This window comes from Lepisosteus platostomus, chromosome 1, assembly GCF_059453375.1.
Source record: "Lepisosteus platostomus isolate fLepPlt1 chromosome 1, fLepPlt1.hap1, whole genome shotgun sequence".
Classification (NCBI taxonomy): Eukaryota; Metazoa; Chordata; class Actinopteri; order Semionotiformes; family Lepisosteidae; genus Lepisosteus; species Lepisosteus platostomus.
This window is the reverse complement of record NC_142611.1, coordinates 44154598-44175482: the sequence shown is the minus strand read 5'-3', so window position 1 is coordinate 44175482 and position 20885 is coordinate 44154598. Positions and strand designations below refer to the sequence as shown.

At 37.8% G+C, this 20885-nt stretch overlaps 1 protein-coding gene across 3 annotated transcripts in view; it reads right to left on the bottom strand.

Annotated features, from left to right (window-relative positions):
- Positions 1-2289: 2289 nt before the first annotated feature.
- Positions 2290-20885, bottom strand: part of LOC148677994 (alpha-1,3-mannosyl-glycoprotein 4-beta-N-acetylglucosaminyltransferase B-like) — a 37899-nt gene continuing 19303 nt past the window's right edge. For all 3 annotated transcript variants that reach the window (XM_088629719.1, XM_088629701.1, XM_088629709.1), the window contains 7 exons: positions 20298-20428; positions 17342-17449; positions 14056-14249; positions 7614-7692; positions 4938-5013; positions 4242-4354; positions 2290-3380 (listed from right to left, as the gene is read on the bottom strand). In XM_088629719.1, the coding sequence (XP_088485845.1) occupies positions 3363-3380; positions 4242-4354; positions 4938-5013; positions 7614-7692; positions 14056-14249; positions 17342-17449; positions 20298-20428 (719 nt within the window). In that variant the 3' untranslated portion in view covers positions 2290-3362. The remainder of the gene's footprint in view (positions 3381-4241; positions 4355-4937; positions 5014-7613; positions 7693-14055; positions 14250-17341; positions 17450-20297; positions 20429-20885) is intronic.

The window sequence follows — 20885 nt, the reverse complement described above, 5'->3', positions numbered from 1 at the left end:
CATGAGGACCAAATAGCTTGTTGTAGAGTAGTAAAAGTTGTAGAAACGTACAGACCAATGGAAGGTTATAAAAAATCAGAGACACAAATATTCTTTTTGACCATGGTGAAGCTGATCATTAAGAAGTGGAAGGCGCCTCACATTACAAAGACATTGCCTAGATCAGGCTGTTCCTCAAACTGAACAAGAAAAAACTGTTTAGAGATGCTACTGTGAGGCCATTGGTGACTTTGAAAGAGCTGCGGAGTACAGTGATCAAATATGGGAGAAAATGTCCACGAGGCAAAGCTGGCAATAAGTAAGCTGTTATTGATGGTGGTGAAAAATCACCTAACCTGCATGGGATTTACGGAAAAGCATAAGCAGTTGTGGTGATGCTGCAGACGTGGCCAAATTTGGTCAATTGGAACAAACCGGGAACATTCTGGTCTAAATGCAAAATTTTAGGTCTACTGCAAACAACACAGCGCACCACACACTCAATACAATCTCTTCTGTTAAGCATGGGGCTAGCAGTTATAGGGCAGCTGCGAGAGCTTGTCCAGACTGGACATGGATGGAGCGATGTACAGAATAGTCGGCAGCCATATCACCCTGCAACTCATACCTGACAACCCACTGAAGCTCAGCAGGCGTGAGCCTGGCTGCTTCCTGAATGGGAGACCTCCTGGGAAAAGCTAAGGTAGCTGCTGGAAGAGGTTATTGGGGCCAGTAGAGGGTGCTCACCCTGCAGCCTGTGTGGGACCTAATGTCCCAGTATAGTGATGAGATGTAAAACTGAGGTCCTGATTCTCTGTGGTCATTAAAAATCCAGGGGCGTTTCTTGAAAAGAGTAGGGGTGTCACCCCAACATCTGGGCCAAATTACCCATTGGCCCTTACCTATCATGCCCTCCTAATAATCCTCATATATGAACTGGCTTCATCACTCTGTTCTCCTCCCCACTGATAGCTGGTGTGTGGTGAGCGTACTGGCAGACTATGGCTGCTGTCACATCATCCAAGTGGATGCTGCACATTGGTGGTGATGGAGGGGAGTCCTCATTACCTGTAAAGCGCTACATAAGTGTATGGAATAATAATTACTATTACAGTATAAGGTATAGGAAATTCTGCTTGAGTAAAACTGGACTGGGTTGGAAATTCACTTTTAAGTAAGAGAATGACCCAAAATATTCAGTGGAGTAATTGACAAAGAAAGTGGATGTCATCGAGTGGTCCAGTCAAAGTTCTGACTAGAATTCTACTGAGAATCTGTGGAAAGACCCGAAAACGTCCATCGCAAAGTGATCATCAAGCAACCTGAGAGAGCAAATCTGCCTAAAAGATTGGGCACATATTACACCAATCGATTGTGTAAAGATGGTATAGAGACTTGTGGCTGTAATTGCTGTCAAGGGTGCTTCCATAATCTATTGAGTTCACTGGTCCAGCTACAAATGCCAACAACCTATTCCAGTTTTTTTCTCTTTATTTTTTTCTGTCTTTTGTCAGATGTTTTGTGTTTGATCAGGTTTTATATAAAATAAGCTAAAAAATAAGAAAATAATGCATTTTCATCTTTTTGTTTTTAATTTCACAAAATGGGAGACCACAGGAATGGTCGGAATACTTTTGCAAGGCACTGTATTGTATACAGTATATTGGGTGGTAGGAATTTTAAACATCAGGTAAGTGATTATGATGTTGCTGTTCACTGGAATCTTATAGTGTCCAGAAGATGATCAGCGTGCTAAGACAAACTTAAGCCAGAAGCATCAGAGCACCAAAGCCTAAAGCAAAGTCTTTAAATGAATTTTCATATTGTTTTCAGTATTCAAATGATTCATTTAAATAAACAATTCAGAGTCATTTTAAGAGTTATTGAAGTTGTTTTAAATGCTTAATTATAATAAGTGTTGTTGCTTTGTTTTTGTAATTAATAATTGCATTTACAGTGGCTATCAAAAGTATTCACCTCCCTTTTCACTTGTCACTTTGATATGATATTTTTTGCCATTGATTGGCACAAAACTCCAGTTAAATAGAGACATAATGACTGCATTTAGTAACACAATAAAATGTGAAAAAGTTCAAGGTGGGTGAATACTTTTGATTGTCACTGTATGTAGATATCTATCTCTAAGAAACTAATGTTTGACTAAGAAGTTTAAGGTACAGTAAAAAGGAGGATGCAATGACACTAAATATTACAGAAATAAAAACATATTTAGCCTTTGGTACCTAAAACACACAAAGCCACGAGACTTTAACCTATGGGACCCGGAAAGACAAACCAGACAATACATTCTTTTGAACTTTGTCTTTATTGTAAAAAGTAACAAGAACCAGTCTAGAGGTCAGACAAAACACATCCTTTTGCTCTTCTTTTAAAGTTTGGTAAACTAAATCTTTATCCAGAATGTATATGTCACATCATTCACATGTTTCTGTTTTTATTTCCGTGGTGTGTACAGTATGTTGCTTTTTTAGGGAAATGTGGATGTGCATCCATTCCTCTTATTGACCCAAGACTAAACTCTCATGTTAATTAAAAAAACTGTACCGTGAAGTTCAACTGATCCGATTGCATTAACTAGAATTTATTACCCTCACATGGGAAAGGAGTTATACTTCCTTTGAATAGAAGCTACTCAGTCAGATCAGGTGTGTCTCATTCTATAGGTTTTTCCCCATTAACAGGTGTTCTCTCAAAGCCATATCTCACTACCTCACACCTTGCTTGAAAAGAAAATCACAAAATCATTTGCTTCAAATTGGATTCAAAATTGAAAAATTGATTCAAATCACGTTTAACTTGAAGGTGAATGAGTCACCTGTATCTTCAGTTCAACTATCTTGAAAATAAGATTGCAGAACAAAGAAATAAAACTATACTTGCAAATATTTGCATTAATAATATCAAGAATAAATAATCCCCACAGCAAATATCAGAGCTCTCTCTACCGTATTTTTGACTGTAAAAAAAATATTTTCCCTGTTGCTAATGGTCTTAAGGAAAAAAATATTCAGCCCTTTAAATCGATTTATTTTTATGGGCATAACATGAGATCTATTGAATGACAATGGTTTAGTAGGCTTTAGAAATAATGGGAATTAAATGGACACAACACAATAATAAATGTGTCATATCTAGGTAGTTACTTTTAATTTCCTTTAAACACTGCTTTTGTGAAGTTGAAACAGTGGCTGTTCCCCATTTAGACACCAAGCTTCTCTTGCCGATGTAGCTGCAGATGGAAGTCTCTTTTGCCCGTTTCGTCCACTAGGTGTTGCCCTTAAACCAGCTGCTGGTGCTCCAGAATTCTGGTACCGTTAAAGAATCCTTAGCTTGTTCCCCAGCAGTTCACACTCCTTTCATTGTTAAACTTTAATGCATATCTGTCAAATAAACACAGGTCAAGTCACTTAATTCACTCAACCAAATAGTTTCCAGAACTATACCAATGAATTCTTTAAGAGTGTGATACCTAATTACCATCATTGCAAAGAAATATCTGAATATGCACATGTCATTTGTCAACACGTTATTATAAAAAAGGAAATCTTATGGACCTCCCTTCTGCTTTCCAAGCTCTTCCTGGTTTCAAGAAGAAAATGACACTGGGCAGAATTAGTCAGTAATAACTGGCGTGAGCAAAATTATCCAGCGCAAAAATTTGAAAATGTTTCTCATCTTGCAATATTGCAGCTAAAGTTGTATAAGCACTGATATTGAGAAATTATTGCATTCATTTTTCACTTAAATCATGGACAACCATGTGTAAAAACCTGTCTACCTTCTTGGCAAGAATTTGTAGACAATACTTCCAGTAATAAACCGACAATGGTACAGTATATTAAAAGCACTGCTAGAGATAGCTACCCAGCGCAGGCCCAGTGTAATCACAGCCTCTGGGCTTTTAATTATTCCTGCAGCCATTTTCTTGAAAATTCCAATACATGTCCCTTGATTACCATACATCTTGTCTCTACCCCTGTTTATCTAGGATTCTTAATCTTGGTATAGTTCAAACTCAAACATAGAACGTGCTTTTACACTCAGGAGAATACATAACAGAAAATTACTCCACAGCAGACTCACATTTTTAAAAAAAGATATACTGTACTTTATCCACTGAACATTGCAATGGTTTAAATTAGTACACTTATCTCAGAATATTTTGTCCTGCATCTTCTGGCTCGAAGACCCACCGTGGGTTTTGAACATTTTTTTACATCTTGTACAGTAAACACCCTTACCTCACTGAGAAGTACCCAGACATCTGAGTCACTATGGATGAACAACCGAATGGCAGAAATTTTGTTAAATTCAGGGTCAATCTCTCCTTCAGCTATTCCATTCACAAAGGCACCTGTTAACATAAAGAAAGAGAAAGAAGTAAGATGAATAAGGAAGAAAAGTGAACTAGAGGTTTCTATAGTGGGGAAGCCACGTTATATAACAGGCTGTTTGAAGTACAGAATTGAATAGAAGCACCTACTGAATAAAGCCTTTACATGGCCAATTCTAAAACTATAAATTTGAGCAGGCTGTAATCTGATAACTTTTCAGAAAATAAATTAATTGAAGCCATTGATTATTTTAAAATGTATTCATTAAAGTTACTGAAGAACTTCATTGTGAAAATCAATAAGTAATTATAGGACACTTTAAAGTGTTACTTCTTTAAAATAGCATCTGTAAACCTGGTCTTGCATAGTGCCAATTCAATTAGTCTTACAGGTCACCCAAAATCTGAATTTGTACAAAATACATGAATACCTGTAATTAAATTACTAATTGAGCAACTAATTCATTCAGTTGTTATGTGTTCTGTGTTCTGCTTTATGCTTTTCTTTTTCAATGTATTGCATTATGCCTTTGACCTACTTTGATGTATAGTCTCATACAGTATTTTCCATGCAGGTGTCATGTGTAAAACACAAAGGAATTACCTATCCTAAAAAAGCCATCTTTGGTTTGTTCATATTTAGACATCTCTCCTTTTTGCATTTTGTACCCAACTGAAGCCTGTAAACAAAAACAATAGGAATTTAACTGTTAAAATGACAGGGTCTTATTCAACTCCCCTACAAAATGTAAAGTTAAGGTCAGGACAACAGGAGGCCCTCATTCTCATGTCTCATGAAAACATTATCCACGACTAAAGAAATTTGTAAAATACAAATAGTGAGAGACAAATTAAAAAAGTCAAATGCAGTTTTTAGAAATGCGTGATTCTCTGGTTTGCTCAGGCAAATTCTAAACAAATTTATGCATAGGTAATAAAAGTACCAATGGTTAAACAAAACCATAAAAAGCCATACTCCTATGGGGTCTCATAGACATCATAGAAACATTTTGCCATCCAAATACACAGACTCAACAAAACAAAGAAACATAAGGTTTACTTTATTAACTAATGAACTAGTAGCTGAGAAGAATGAACATTCCTCATTTTTAATTACACAACAAATGAAAATCCATTCTTTATTTACTAACATTGCTGAAACATTTAGTGATACTGTTACATACTATGCTACAATGCTAGAAGTGACTTCTCAAATATCTTAAAAATCTAGAGACAATAAAACTTGGCTATTATCAACATTTACAGTTCTCTGGGAGCTTCAAAGTAAGAAAGAAACTGGCGTGTTTACGGAGTTGTATTAGGTCCAAGATACACTGATCAAAGGAATCCCCTGGTTTACTTTGGTTAATTAAGTTCTGGGTAAATGATCAAGTGTCATCAACAGCTCAGGAACACAGCATAAAATAGCACAGAGTAACACAGAGGGAGAGAGAAGAGAAGAGAAGGCAGAAGGCAGAAGGCAAAAGCCGCTTGTTCTGACTCGAGTTAGACTCGAGTTTGAGTTTTTGTAAGAGAGCTTGCCATTCTGTTGTTTTTATGAAACTCCGATCTCCTATATAGCTGTTATAAATCGGCTGTTATAAATCATGGCCTCCTAACAATCCCCCTCTGTGAATTGGCTTCATTACTCTGCTCTCCTCCCCACTGATAGCTGATGTGTGGTGAGCGTTCTGGCGCACTATGGCTGCCGTCGCATCATCCAGGTGGATGCTGCACATTGGTGGTGGTGGAGGGGAGTCCCCATTACCTGTAAAGCGCTTTGAGTGGAGTGTCCAGAAAAAGCGCTATATAAGTGTAAGCAATTATTATTATTATTATTATAGAGAATCCCTTGGTAAGTCAAGTGGATGCATTTTTAAGAATAGGGAGACGGGGGTTCCTGTTAATTTTGTAGCATCCCGATTTACAGAGAGATATAAGTATAAGTCATATTCAGTTTAGAAGGCAGCTTTATCTCACCTGTTGGCCTTATATAGGGGCGTTATATAATAATAATAATAATAATTGCTTACACTTATATAGCGCTTTTCTGGACACTCCACTCAAAGCGCTTTACAGGTAATGGGGACTCCCCTCCACCACCACCAATGTGCAGCATCCACCTGGATGATGCGACGGCAGCCATAGTGCGCCAGAACGCTCACCACACATCAGCTATCAGTGGGGAGGAGAGCAGAGTAATGTAGCCAATTCATAGAGGGGGTTTATTAGGAGGCCATGATTAGTAAGGGCCAATTGGAAATTTGGCCAGGACACCGGGGTACACCCCTACTCTTTTCGAGAAGAGCCCTGGGATTTTTAATGACCACAGAGAGTCAGGACCTCGGTTTTACGTCTCATCCAAAGGATGGCGCCTGTTTACAGTATAGTGTCCCCATCACTATACTGGGGCATTAGGACCCACATGGACCACAGGGTGAGCGCCCCCTGCTGGCCCCACTAACACCTCTTCCAGCAGCAACCTTAGTTTTTCCCAGGAGGTCCAGGTACTGACCAGGCTCACACCTGCTTAGCTTCAGTGGGTTGCCAGTTGTGAGTTGCAGGGTGATATGGCTGCTGGCTGTTCATGTGGGGAAACATGTGGGGAAACATATAGGGTTTGAAAACTTGGTAGAAGTCAGGGGTTGATCAGGACATAGATCTCAAGACACCTGGTTTGTAAGTTTGTAAATAGGGTAACTTGTATGTTGTTGTCGTCGTCGTCGTTGTGCGCTTAGAGTTTGTATTATCATTATTCATAAATAATTGTTTAACCCAGCATGCCTGACTTACTACATTTTTCTCCAAAGCCATGCCAGAGAACAAAGAACTCAGGTGCCTCCAATTATACCAACATATAGGGTACTGTATATTCTTGGTGTATCTTTACAATTTGGAGGTTAGGATTATTTATTTTAATTACTGATTAACCTGCTCAGTCATTTTCTGATATTCTCTATTTTCGTAGTCCCCATTTGTAATAATACTAACTGGGGCCCCCCAAATATTTCTTAAGGAATTGTAAGGTTACAGTTACCCAAAGCTATACAGTACTATAAATTCCCTCAGGACCAGGCAGCTCTAGGGAAATATCCCCTTTCCTAAAATGAAACCGTCTAGTAAATAGTTTTAATTTATAAATTCAACTTTATGTTAAACCTGCAGAATATTTAACCAAGAGAATATGTACGGAGTTGTTTGAAAAACATCTATACTGGCAGCAAAAACCACTGATCTGGTATTATTTTCATCTGTGTTTCATAACCTGGAATTTACTCACATCAGCTGGTAGCACTTCCACCGTTGTGTTGTAAAACTTGTCTCCATTGGTCTCTATGTTTCCACTTTTAAAGCGGTACCTGCAGCGATAAAATGTATGGACTTGAACTGTATGCAAGAGTACAGACATTATTGGCCATCGTTTGCCTTGTGAACACTTTAGGCCTAATGCAGAACCCCCATGTTAAGAAATATAGCATATCTTTAAATGCTTTAATTAATTGTTATTGGGTATTATGAATATTGCAGTACAGTGAATATCAATATAAATAACTACACTGGTTAGGAATTCTGTGCACTGGTCTCTTCTTGTTAAAAAAAAAGGTTACTAACAAATTTTAGAATATTAAACTGAAACCTCAGACCAAACTGGATTCAAATCAATGCAGGCTGTCTTACTTTAAGAAAAATACACAGCTATCCTCTGCAAACACACAAGTTATAATACACTTCCATATTACTGTAAATCTATGCTGACATGACATGAAAAGAATTAGGTGGATGGAATGGTGCATCCAAATCCTACGATAAAACATGGTTTATCAGAAGACGCACAGCTTTTTAATATACAGTATAAAGGGAAATATCCATGGCGGATTTGCTGACATTTACATCATGAGAAAAGAATTGCGGGTATAACTGACTTCATACTCAATCAAGGACAGTGATGCTCCAGTTAGTGTTTTGCATTGAAAATTGTGTTTGGTCACAAACGTGTTATGACGTTCATCAAGAACCAAAAGGGTGTCAATGGGAAGTCACTGGTCTAGTGTACAAAAATGATTGAAGACGTTTAAGGAGGCAGAACTGTCCTTAGTGATGCTCCAAGAGACTCAAGCTGACTGGTTCATTTTTGCTTACAGAGAAATTCATGAGAGAAACATAGCATAAACCCAGAAATTAGTTATATACAAAAAAGCACACTCAGCTAGAGGATAAAATGCAAAGAAAAACCTCAATGGACATGCATAGAAAGTAGGGTAATAAAAAAGAGAACACAGGGGAAATACAATGTCAAAGGGCAAGGTAACACTTATACCTCAGGAGTAACAGTAGACCAACAAAAGAAACAGTAGCTATCGCATTAGCATACAATTGTGATGTATTTTGGGAGTAATGGTGATGATTATAGCAATAATGGATCCACAGCATTTTGAAGAGAAAGGAGCAAAGGAAGAGGTGTTGATGTGCCAACATAAGTCAAAAATTGGTACACAGCACATGAACATAATCTAGATTGATCAAAGGTCTTGGAATCCCCATGGTGTACAGTATATGTATACTACAGCCCTCCAAATACAGATATCAATTATAATGTGCTTTTATATAATATTTATACAATAATAAACCAATTTTCCCCAGGCTATAATAAAGTTTGAATAGACTGCTTTATTATGGGATACATGCGTAAAGGAAGAGACTGGTTATCATGGGAGAAATATAATTTTAAAAAAAACTGGGGAAAAACCAACAGTATTGTCAGCAGCGGAAAACATAAATGCTAAATATAGCTAATAAGTCAGTTTATCCAAAGAACTAGTAGAAGCAATGTGTATATATTTAGTTTATTCAAACAACCAAGATACAGCAAGGAAAAAAGAGAGGAGGAACACATTACAGATCTCTGATCTTATTATTGTTTGTTTTTAAGTATTTTGAAACAGTACAGGTAAAATCAAAAACAAAAGTTTACAATTTTAGGAAATTAGAGCTAAATGGGATAGAGTAGCTATCAATCAGTATGCAATTATGGCATCAGTTAAAAATATTACGCTTGAACCGCAGACTTGATTCATCCTAACTTAAATATTTAAAGGCTTGAAAAGTAGTAAACAGTTAAATAGATCAATTAGAAAAACTATAATGAGAAAGGAAGCTAGAATGAGAATGATAAATAATTTAATAAAGAACAGAACGCACTTAAAAGAATTGGAGTAAAATTGTGGGACAATAAAAAAAATGTTAAAAAGGGCAATAAAGAAAAAAACATTGTCATGTCAGTTAAATGACAAAATTATTATTTTCTGCTATATTACCACACTGATAGAACAGTGAAGGAAGAAGTCTATCAGTGATCAAAATAGGAAACCTTTAGCTGATGTGAGGCAAATGGCTAATTTACTGTATTAAATGAATACTTCACTCAAGTGTTAACCCAAGTAAGAAATTAACATTATATACTGCAGAAAGACATGGGTTAAAAAAATGTGTGAACACTGGAAGAGGTATAATTAATGCTGGTTTAGATACACTAAAAATAAACAAATATCCAGGGCCTGGTTGTATTATACAAGTTTTGGCACCCCTGATCAAATCATATGTTTCAGTGAATCTCTAAGTGAAAAGAACTTGACACAATGTCTGTGGGGGTATACACTTAAACCTGACATCTTCCTGCAAACTAATACACAATTAGTATTTATTTAAAGTTTTGAAGATATATTTAAAATAATAAAAAAAAATGAATGTGGCTTGTATAAAAGTCTGGGCATCCTGTCAGTCAGTACTTGGTAATAACTCCATTTGCAGATACTGTATCACAGCAAAAGTTTCCTGCAGCCAGCTAAGAGTCTTTCTAGTCTTGCTTTTTATTCTTCCTTGCAGAACGCTTCTAACTCAGGAATATTTGTACAGTTGCATGCACTGCATATTTCAGACCTCATAACAGAATTTCAATAATATCCAAGGCTGAGGAGTGTGAAGGGAAATTCTAAAACCTTAATCTTTAATTCCTGTAAGTGCTTCATGGCCTTCATGGTTGATTTTGAGGTATCTTTTGGATCTTTGTCTTGCTATAATATCCAACCACTTTTCAGCTTCAATTTCTCCACTCACTCTGGGACATTAGCTCCTACAATTTGTTGATATTTAGTTGAATCCATTCTTCCTTCCACCTGTACAATATTTCCGGCACTACTGGTTGCCACACAACTCCAAAGCATAACAGACCCACGCCCATGCTTAAGGGTTAGCAAGGTGTTCTTTTCTTCAAATGCTTCACCCACTTTTCTCCAAATGGATCTTCTGTGGTTGTAGCCAAAATATTATATTTTTGTTTCATCAGTCCACAGCACATTGTTCCAAAATGTTTCTGGCTCATCGAGGTTTTGTTTTGCATACTTTAGACATTGACTGTTGTGATGAAGTAGTAGGAAGATTTCCTTCTGACAACTCTCCCATGCAGATCATTTTTGTGTTAGCAGTGCTGTACTTTGGACCTCTGGAAAATGAATCTAATGTCAAATAGACTTTCCTACAGATCTTTTGCAGTGACCTGGAGGTTCTGCTTCACAGATCTGATGAGTTTTGGAGCAGTTCTATCTGATATATTTCTGGGTCTTCCAGATCTTGACTTGACTTTAACAGTTCCCCTTAGCTTCTATTTTAATGGTTCTGACTGTGGAAATCACAAGCTGGAAGCATTTAGAGACCTTTTCACCCTTCCCCTGCTTTGTAAGAGTGAATTATCTTTATCTCAAGTCCTCAGACAGCTGCTTAGAGGACCCCAGGGTACTTGAAAGTAGGCAGAACAACAATCTCAATCTGAGAGATTATAAGGGTTTAGAGTATTCAACCTTGGAATTGAGCCTACACTTTTGCACACAACTGTACTTAAGGAAACAAGATACGTTATTCAAAGGCTGTTAACAAAACTCTTAGACATTGCTCAGGACAAGGGTAAAACCCAATGACTACAAAATTCTTACAGCTCTTCGGAGATAAGATAAGGTGTGAATGTCCAAATAAGTGTGACTTAATAACTGGAGTATTTGAATTACAGTAGAACAGTTGCTCTTCTTGATTTGTATCAAGCAGCTTGATTCTCAGAGAAAAATCTAAGTTAGCAGGAAACAAAATTATCTGTAGCACAAACATTGTAGAAGAAAAGACTGGCCAAACCCAGGTGATGATTGATGTACACATATGAAGAATGTTATCTGCAAAACCAGCACAAACAAACTATACATATGAAATATGAAACAATGAGCTTCAGGGTCTCTGAAAAGATAAAAATTCTTGTTGACACATCACTTACATATTTCTGGACAATGTGGAAGCAAACAAAATGTTAACAGGAAATGAGTATATCAAATTATTATTTAAATCAATTAACTTGAAGTTAAATGTGTACAAGTAAGACTTAACTTGCAGATTGCCACGCAATTTAGTCTGCACAAAAAATTGTTGCTCTGGAATCAGTCAAGAGAAGAATGACAAAATACATTTCCAGGTTTAAAAGAATATTGCACTGACAGGATAAAAGAAGAGTACCTTTCAAGCCTTCAATGGAGAAGACTATGAAGGGACCTGATGCATCTACTCAAAATTTTCAAAAGGCATTGAAAAGTCAATCCAATACACATCTTCAGTACAAGCAGTGAAATATGAACCAGAGGGAAAAAAGGGAAGCTACCTTATAAAAGACACCGTTTCACACAAAGGCTCCGTGAACACTTGCAATATGAGACAGTTTAACTCCTAAATGCTAAAATATCAACACAACAGATTTAACACTGATGTGTCGAACTCGGGGCTTCAAACACTTGTGCTGGACCACTTGTTTCTTAAAGACAGAAAAGCATTGTGGAGGATAGATACATAGAAAAGGCAAACCACATTCTTGTGAAGTTAAATATTTCAACTTCACCTGTCATGGTTTAACAGTTACAAATTAAGGAACAAGTAATAGGTTTATTCCATGCTGAAAAAAGAACAAAGAAAGAAAAGACAACATTTTGGCTGTGGAGCCTTCTTCGGGTGTTACAAATTAATTTTACATTAGCTTCCACATGCGTGTCCTTTGTACTATATAAACACCAGAAGCAGAGTGAGGTAAGAACTGACCGAGGTCTACTGTCAAAGTCTAGTGTGTACTGAGCAACAATGTCAAGTAAAAGCATGACATAGAATAAATATGTCTATTTGATATTTAATAATAGCAAAGTTATGAACCACCCAAGATTATACAGGGGTATATAACTGCATATCAAATATACATTGTACTCTCTAAATAGGCCCAAGAAGCCTCTGAGGATAGAACAGAACAACTCTGTTCTCAGATGTATGCACATTTAACTTTGTAATAACAGATAATATATGTCCACAGTAAAACTCTAAAAATTCAAAAGCTGTAGTTTTCAATTGATTATCATTTCTCTTTGTTTTATAATGAAAGCTTCATATCTCTAACAGATTCTTGGGGAAAAAACACTCCAAAAGTTATAAATTACATGGAAATTGTACTTGCAATAAAGTTTGCAGAATAAATTATATTCATAATGACTGCAATAATCAGTGTCAAATTCTGCTGTAGTGCAGCGGGTAGATTTTCATAGTTTTTCACAAAAACGTCCAGCAATTGCTTGTAAATATAATTACAACTTTTAAAACTGAAATAATACAACTAAAAAAAAACCAAAGTAGTAAAGGGAATCATCCCTGGACACTGCAATACAAGGGTCATTGATGACATTGATATCTGGTTCAAATTCCTGCAGTAAAAAAGTCACGCGCAAGGAGAAGAACAAAATGTTCCTGTCTGAACTATTATCGCCCTACTCCCCACCTCGCAACCTCCGCTCTTCAAATTCTGCCCTCCTTACTGTCCCCCAAGCCCGTCTACATTGTATGGGTGACAGGGCCTTCTCCTGTTATGCCCCCAAGCTCTGGAATTCTTTGTCCAAGGATATCAGAGAGTCACCTTCTCTAAACTCCTTCAAATCCAGACTTAAAACCTTCTTCTTCAGAAAAGCCTTTACTTAACTGGTTCCATTCTTCACCCCTCTGCTCTTCTTAGTACCACCTTCCACGGTCTCCTCTATTGTTATTGTTGTAATTGTAATTGTGTCTTATCTTGTGTATTCTTCTTATTTATTGTTATTGGCATCCTGTAAAGCGCTTTGAGAAGCCACCTTTAAAGGTGCTATATAAAAGGTTCTATACCTGCCCTTTGCTTTCCTACTGTATACCAAACCCATACTGTTATTGTGTAATTGTGTAATTCTGCTCTCTCCTCTCATTTTGGACTTTTTTAACTGTAAAAAAAGTCTCTTTCAGAAGCCATGTTTAAAAGTGCTATATAAAATAAAGCTTATTATTATTTTAATGTATCAGAGATATGACAGTAGTTGTGACGGATGTTTTTGCAAGTTATTCATAGGTGTTCTCAAGAATGTGTTAAATTATTTTAAAAAATAGGGTGTCTGCTATTTACGCTATGGAAGAAGTTACTTTACGTAAGAACAACGAATAACAGCCTCTCATGCTTATTTGACTGCTCTTAGTTAAATCAATCTCAAAATCTCATTCAGCTGACAAACATGCCATTCCTCTTATACCAGAAAATAACTGTTTTGGTACTTACTGCTGGTTCAAACAGCGGCAAAATTAAAAGGTAACTGGTTAGAGGCTGTTGCTAAAATTAGTTTAGCCGCTGGTCTTACCCCTTCAATGTTAAAGGCTGATGGAACTCGATTTTGATGTAGTCACCGGAAACAGGCGTCAGACCCCAGAAGAAGTCCACTCCTTGGTACGCTCTGACTAGAGTGTGGCTCTGATAGGCTGACAAACTGGTGTTAATGTTTGCTGGTGGGTTGGGGTGTCCAATGAACAAGGTATGCTTTCCAAAATCCTTATCCTGTAGTTTTGGAAGACAAGGGGAAAAATTGAAAACATGAACTGCAATGACAATAAAACTAGCAAAGTCTCCAAGAGCTGAATATAAGATACTTCAAAGGGTAGTGAAGCTACTCTCATGGTGACAACATAATATTAAAGAGACTACCCAAACGTAACTTTTATTCATGCAGGCTGTACACTGATTTGTTCTAACATTTTTACCAATATTACAATTTTGAAATTGTTCACTTTGGGATATGTGCAAACACCGAAGAATCGAGCAAAAAAAATAAAAGTTTCATGCAGGAAACCCCAGTTCTGGAGTAAGCTGCTGTAGTAACTTTTGTTTTTAATACAATTATTAGAGCAGTGACAAAGCACACATTTCATAAGAACCGATAATTTTATAGCATTTTGTTCCATTAAAACAAATCATTAGTTCTGTGAAGGAACACCGAACAATGGTGGTGTAACACCCAGAATGTCCTGCAGCACAAAAAAACAGATTTAGAGAACCTACGTTTTACACTTCCTAAAAACAATTGCTATTGTATTGCTATAGTTATGTATTGTGAATATGACATGAAGGACAGAGTTCTAATCATGGTAAACTAGAAATCCATCCATCCAATTCAGGTGTTTTCCGAGGACCCAAAGCCTGTTCTGACAAGCAATGGACGCAAGCCAGGATACAACCTGGACAGAAGGCAGGTCCACTGCAGGGCAGACAGATGCAGACATACAGTATATCCACAGACAAGCACATGCTGTTCTTGTACCTAGAGCTAATTTCCCCAAAAGCCAATTATACTACGCGTATGCCTTTGGACTGTGGGGGGAAACCAGAGCATCCACACGAATATGGGGAGAACATACAAACTCTATGCAGATTGTACCTCATGTCTGAAATGGAACCCAGGGCCCCAGAGCTGTGAGGCAGCTAATCTAAGTACTGCGTCAGTGTTTCGTCCCATGACTGTTCAGTTTCTCTTCAAGATAGCACAGACTACCTGACTTTGAGAATCCTTTGATTCAGTAGTCAGATATCAGTAAGCTTTGTATTAAGAACCATTAAAGTATCTGAATCATCAATAAAAGCTTGTTCACTTACATATTTTTAGTATTCAAAAATCAGACTTATACAGGCTGCATTCTAAGCAGACTGAAGATGTAGATGTATGCAGATATTCTACCAAACAGAAAATGATTCAAGATGGCAGCAAAATGGATTAAGTATAGTGTTGACACTGGAGACGTGCCAACTTCATGAAAAATAAATGTGACACACTCATAATTTTTACAAATACTTCTGCTTTGTCCTTAGTGTCCTTTTTCCACCATGCATTTTATCCAGTTCTATTTATGCCCCACTAAAAGGACAAGGAAAAAAATACCCACATTTTTATATACCCTCTTGTTTATCACAAGTATAAAAGCCTGTTAATTTTTAATGTTATACACAAATGGTCCCATTTCACAAAATGTGTTTACTTCAAAATCTTGGCTGCTCTGACATTTAATGCTACTATAATAGGACACTAGAGGACTATAAAGACTCCATTTGAATCTCAGAAACACAGAGTAATATTTACTTGCAAAAAAATAAGTGTTATGCGTTTCATAATTTATTACGGTTCCTGTCTGTTGGCTTCTCCACAATTAGTGTTTCTGAGTTAAAGCAAATGCACGATGTCCTCTGAAGTGTTTTCAGAGATTACCAACCACACTGAGTGGCAAGTAGCGAAATGCATGTTTTGGGCATTGATGCTATTTTATTCAATCATAATGACAGATGTGTTTGCCTCCTGATCAAAGTGTTTCCTTAATTATATATTTTAGTCTCCTGGGGACCATGAGAGTGGGTCAATACATCCCTTGAACAAGGAATTTCAATTTATCAAAACCATGTTGCTCATGGCTGAGTTGGAAGTTTACTCCACATCAGTGAGATACCTTAAAATTGAGCAATGGGCTGTCATAAGAAAGAGGTATAATGGCAGTCTAATATTTCTTTAAAAATGGAAACAAGGAACTCCATTACATTATCAAGTGTGAAAATGTATTGCAGTTGCTTTTATAACATTGTCCTTCATGCACTAGAGGTATCGACCATCCATTTTCTAACTGCTTCTTCTAATTCGGGGTCATGGGGGAGCCAGAGCCTATCCCAGCATGTAATGGGCTCCAGGCAGGATATACCCTGGACAGAACTTCAGTCCATCACAGGGCGCACACACTCAAGCCAGGGCCAATTTTATCTAGAAGCCTATTAACCTACCAGCATGTCTTTTGACTGTGTGAGGAAACTGGAGCACCTGACGAAAACCAAGGTGAACACAAGGAATATACAAACTCCACGCAGATAGTATTCCAGGTCCATAATTGAACCCAGGGCCCCAGTATTGAGATGCAGCAATGCTAACCACTGTGCTACCGTGCCACCCTAGAGATACCATGTGTAATCACATTTTTCCACCTGAGATGAAAACAGAAGAACATGCCAAAAAAAGTGGTAATGTTAAGAAAATAAAGCTATGACTTATTCATGTACGATTAGCTCAGGAGTTTTATTTAACTTTCCCACAGTCATGTTCTTCCCCACATTCCAGTTGGTTGACTCACATGAATTAATGAAAAAAAGACATCAGGTTTTTCATGTTGAAATTGTGCAAAGCATGAAAAGAGCTTGTAATGCATCAACAGCGCAATACAATTAATAAGACTAATTAAAGGGGAAAAAACAGTGGAAGAAGAACTGCCTGTAAATAACGCCCTTTTCCCTGCACACAATTAATATTGCATTATCTGAAGTGCTTATCCTGTGGAGACTTTGCTGGTTGCTAGCCAAGAGGATTTAGGGAAATCAATTGGAAATTTGTTAGGATACACTGTAGCAAATCTCTAATCCTATTATATTTTTCTGAAAAAAAAAAGTTCATTTTATAGGAGATTTTAAAAAAAGTAAAATTGGTAGTCATTCAAAATAATGGATATTTCATACTGAAACAATAAGATAGATGCTTCTTCAAGGAAATATGGCTGAAAATGAATGTGAATGATACATATATTTTAAAACTAAAAGCTAAAACATTAATTTATTCTTTAACTCACCTTCAAGTTCTGAATTTTTCCACGTAGTGAAGAATGAAGTCCAACATGCTGAAACAATGACGGTTTGTACCGAATTCTCAAGCTATCTTTCTGCCTATTGCAGTGTAGCTGTTGGGGGAAAAAATAATGTATTAACTGTTCAGTGGTTCACATTTATTAATTACATTTTATATAGTACTCTTCATCTAAGAGGATTCCAAAACCCTTTACACATAGCAGAGGATCCACTTCACCAGTGAAGTACACCACCTCCCTGTGTGGTGCACAGCAGCCATTTTTCCAGCAGCCCCACTACACTAATTAGCAATAATAATAATAATAATAATAATAATAATAATAATAATAATAATAATAAGATGTAATTTATTACAGTGCACCCATTAATATCTGAAGGCACACCAGTTGAGAAATGAACATGTATAACTTTCATTCCCACAGCTATGACATTTTCCTTTTAGTGGTTGTTTGTGAAGTACCCCATGTTATCAGGCCCAACTTCTGACAGTCCATCAACCCTAAACTTCACAACTCAAGTCTGTCATGCACCAGTTGTGGAAAACAGCCCCAGAGTCACATGTGGTTTAGTTTTAAATACTAGCAAGGTCTTACTTCTCACCCCTTCCTTTTCCCATCTTCACTTACAGCCTGCAACTCATGGAAACCCGACTACAGCATTTTAGATTATCTGTAGAAGTGCATTTCATCCATGGTCCTGGGGTCCTGTTATTGTGGGAGACCATAGCCTACTATTGGCTTTGAGTCACTTCTCTGCCAGAACCAGCTAGCCAACCTCCTGCCACACTCTGTGCATTGCTGATGTCCTAGTGTGGGACTGGACCTCTAAGGCTGTCCAGGATTATGGATCTCCTTGCAGGAACCTTGCATCTTGTATGTGAGCTATTAATGCTACAGGCCAGACTGTATTTGCAGTCTCCATCACAGTAAGTCTCATGTATCCAACTTTTTGCCTGCCTCCTACTCAGTCAGCTTCACATTTAGAGCTCGCCGCTGATAGCTGTACATTGACAGAAATGTCATATTCTTCAGCAACCCCTGCTCTCCAATGACCTCAATACCAATTCCCTCTGCCATTACTGCTCTTGTTCCAATACACCCCCCTTAAGGAATCCTGTTCGTTGTCCTCACAGAAAAATGTTTAGTTGGACGAAGCATTCTCCGCTTTCCTGCCTGGTGAGGCATCACCAGCATCACCAGTATGGGTTCACCTGCACAGTGGCAGTTTCACGCCCACCTGCTACTTCCACTGTTTTCTTCTCATTTTCTCAAGCAAACCCCTCCACTTGCTGGCAAAACTGCAATCTCTGCCTGGTGGAGGTTTCTCTGACTAACTAGAATGCCTAAGTTAGAGCTTTTACTGGTTCTCTCAGTTTCTTTTCCTCCAAACAGCAAAGTCCTAACCTGACAGAGCCCTATTCTGACTCTGCTGTCCTGGCACCACTGACATGGAAGCAGTTGGTCTGAGGCTTCATTCCTGCTTCTTCTGAGTATGGGTGCAAATTGAGGCCTCCCTCTCTGGGAACCTCCTAATTACTCAAAGTGGAAGGAGGAAGGCCTGAATGAAATCAGAATTTCCATATGAGGTACAGCAAACTGCCACAGTACACACCAACATATACTCTCACATGTACTCATCCACTTACTGAGAACAGGGTGCAGGATGACTTATCTAACAAGGACTTTTCCCAGCACTCAGTAGACCACTGCTTGTGTTCTTTGTACCTCTTTGTACTCGCAAAACTGCATTTTTAGGTGTAATAAGGGGTTTACGCACTGCAATCTGACCATAGTATCCCTCTCTGTGAAGTACTCAATGAACTGCACTTCATGAAATTGCCTGCCCATGTCTTAGACGGACATTTGCAATCAACTGATTCAGAGCTGCTCTTCTGTTCTGTTTTGCCTTGATTCTCCAACCAATGCAGACTTCACAGTCAAAGAGTATGAGCTTTCGTCCACAGTTGCCCCCAGTTAATGTCTAGGGGCAAATGTCTTTCCTTTCAGACATCCATGCCAACATCACCTTAGTGACTGTTCCACATGAAACATTAGCAAGCATAGTAGTCTTCATCACTGAAGCTCCTGCCAAACATGCCCCAACAATCACTCCTCTTTCAAAGTGACTGAGATCTTTTCTTATAGGCATGGTAACCAAAATAATGTGGCTCTGCCATGCATTTTTATTGATGGGTTATAGATCGCTTAATTAACTCAGGAACCACACCTGTATGGAAGCACCCATTTTCAAACTACTTTGCACCCTTCATTTACTCAGGTGTTTCCTTTATATAGGCAGTTACCTGTATTTCCCTAACAGACTTTTCATATGGAAATCAATGTAAAAGATGCACTCATGTGGTTTTAAGCAGAGCTGCAGACCTCTTTATGGTGCCACCTTGCCACAATATGTAACATTTTTGGCAGATTTCTCCAACAAAAGATGAGAGGCTGGTAGAACTAGTTGAGCTCATGAGCCTCAGGTGATTTACTGAACATTTAATAAGAAAACCTGTCTTTTTTGGGGGGCAGATTTCTCTAACAAAAGATAAGAGGCTTGTAGAATTAGTTGAGCTCATCAGCCTCAGGTGATTAACTGAACATTCCATAAGAAAACCTGTCCCTTGAATTCATCTTGTATGGGTTCACTGAATTTGTATGGGTTGCTGTTTTTTGCAATATCAGTGGAACTGAGGGTTCCACTAATATTGTTGATATTATAATACTGAGGGTTATAGTGTGCTGTGATTAGGATGGAAAAAACATTATTATTGTTACAATTTCTTTCTCCAAGTCTAGAGGAAACGGATGAAATACAAGGAAGTAAGTTGTTACCCTTATTTCATATTAGACTCATCTCAATTTCACTGTTTTTTTATTTGTCCCACAAAGTACTACCGATTTCAGGCTGGGTTCTGTGAAGAAAGGATGGTGTACTTACTGCATCCTTTTCTGGATTACAGGCCTTTACCCACAAGATGTGATCCAGCAACCAATCAATAGGTTTGTCTTTGTGAAACATCAAAATAAATTCCACTATTAGAGGAAGGTCTGATGTTCTGAACATTTTACCTACAAGAAAAGAGAAGACTTTAATATTCCTTTGTAAATGAGTTGCACTAAAATAAAATGTGAACTTCTAGCCCAGATGGAAATACTTGTCCGTATCAAATAGTTTTGCAAATGTGTTCCGCTTTTCATTTCCAGTGACATAGAGGGAGTCAAAACAAGCAGTCTCAAAAACAGTCCTGATAGCATCTCTGGACATCAGCCTGCCAACCTTTTTAATAAGTACTGAAGCCCGCATGGCTGGGAATTAGTCAACGTTTCCAAAACTTTTATTGCGTATTCCTGCTCTCGTCAGAATCTGCGTGACACAGCAACCAAATCAGACTGATCACACAGTCTGCTTTCACATGGGCTCAAACTTTGTTCCACCAGTAAAGGTGACCTTTTTCCAGAATTTCTGCTTTTTGGGTGTATGTGTCATGCTCGTGGGATAATGTTGACCAGAACAGAAGTCAGTGTC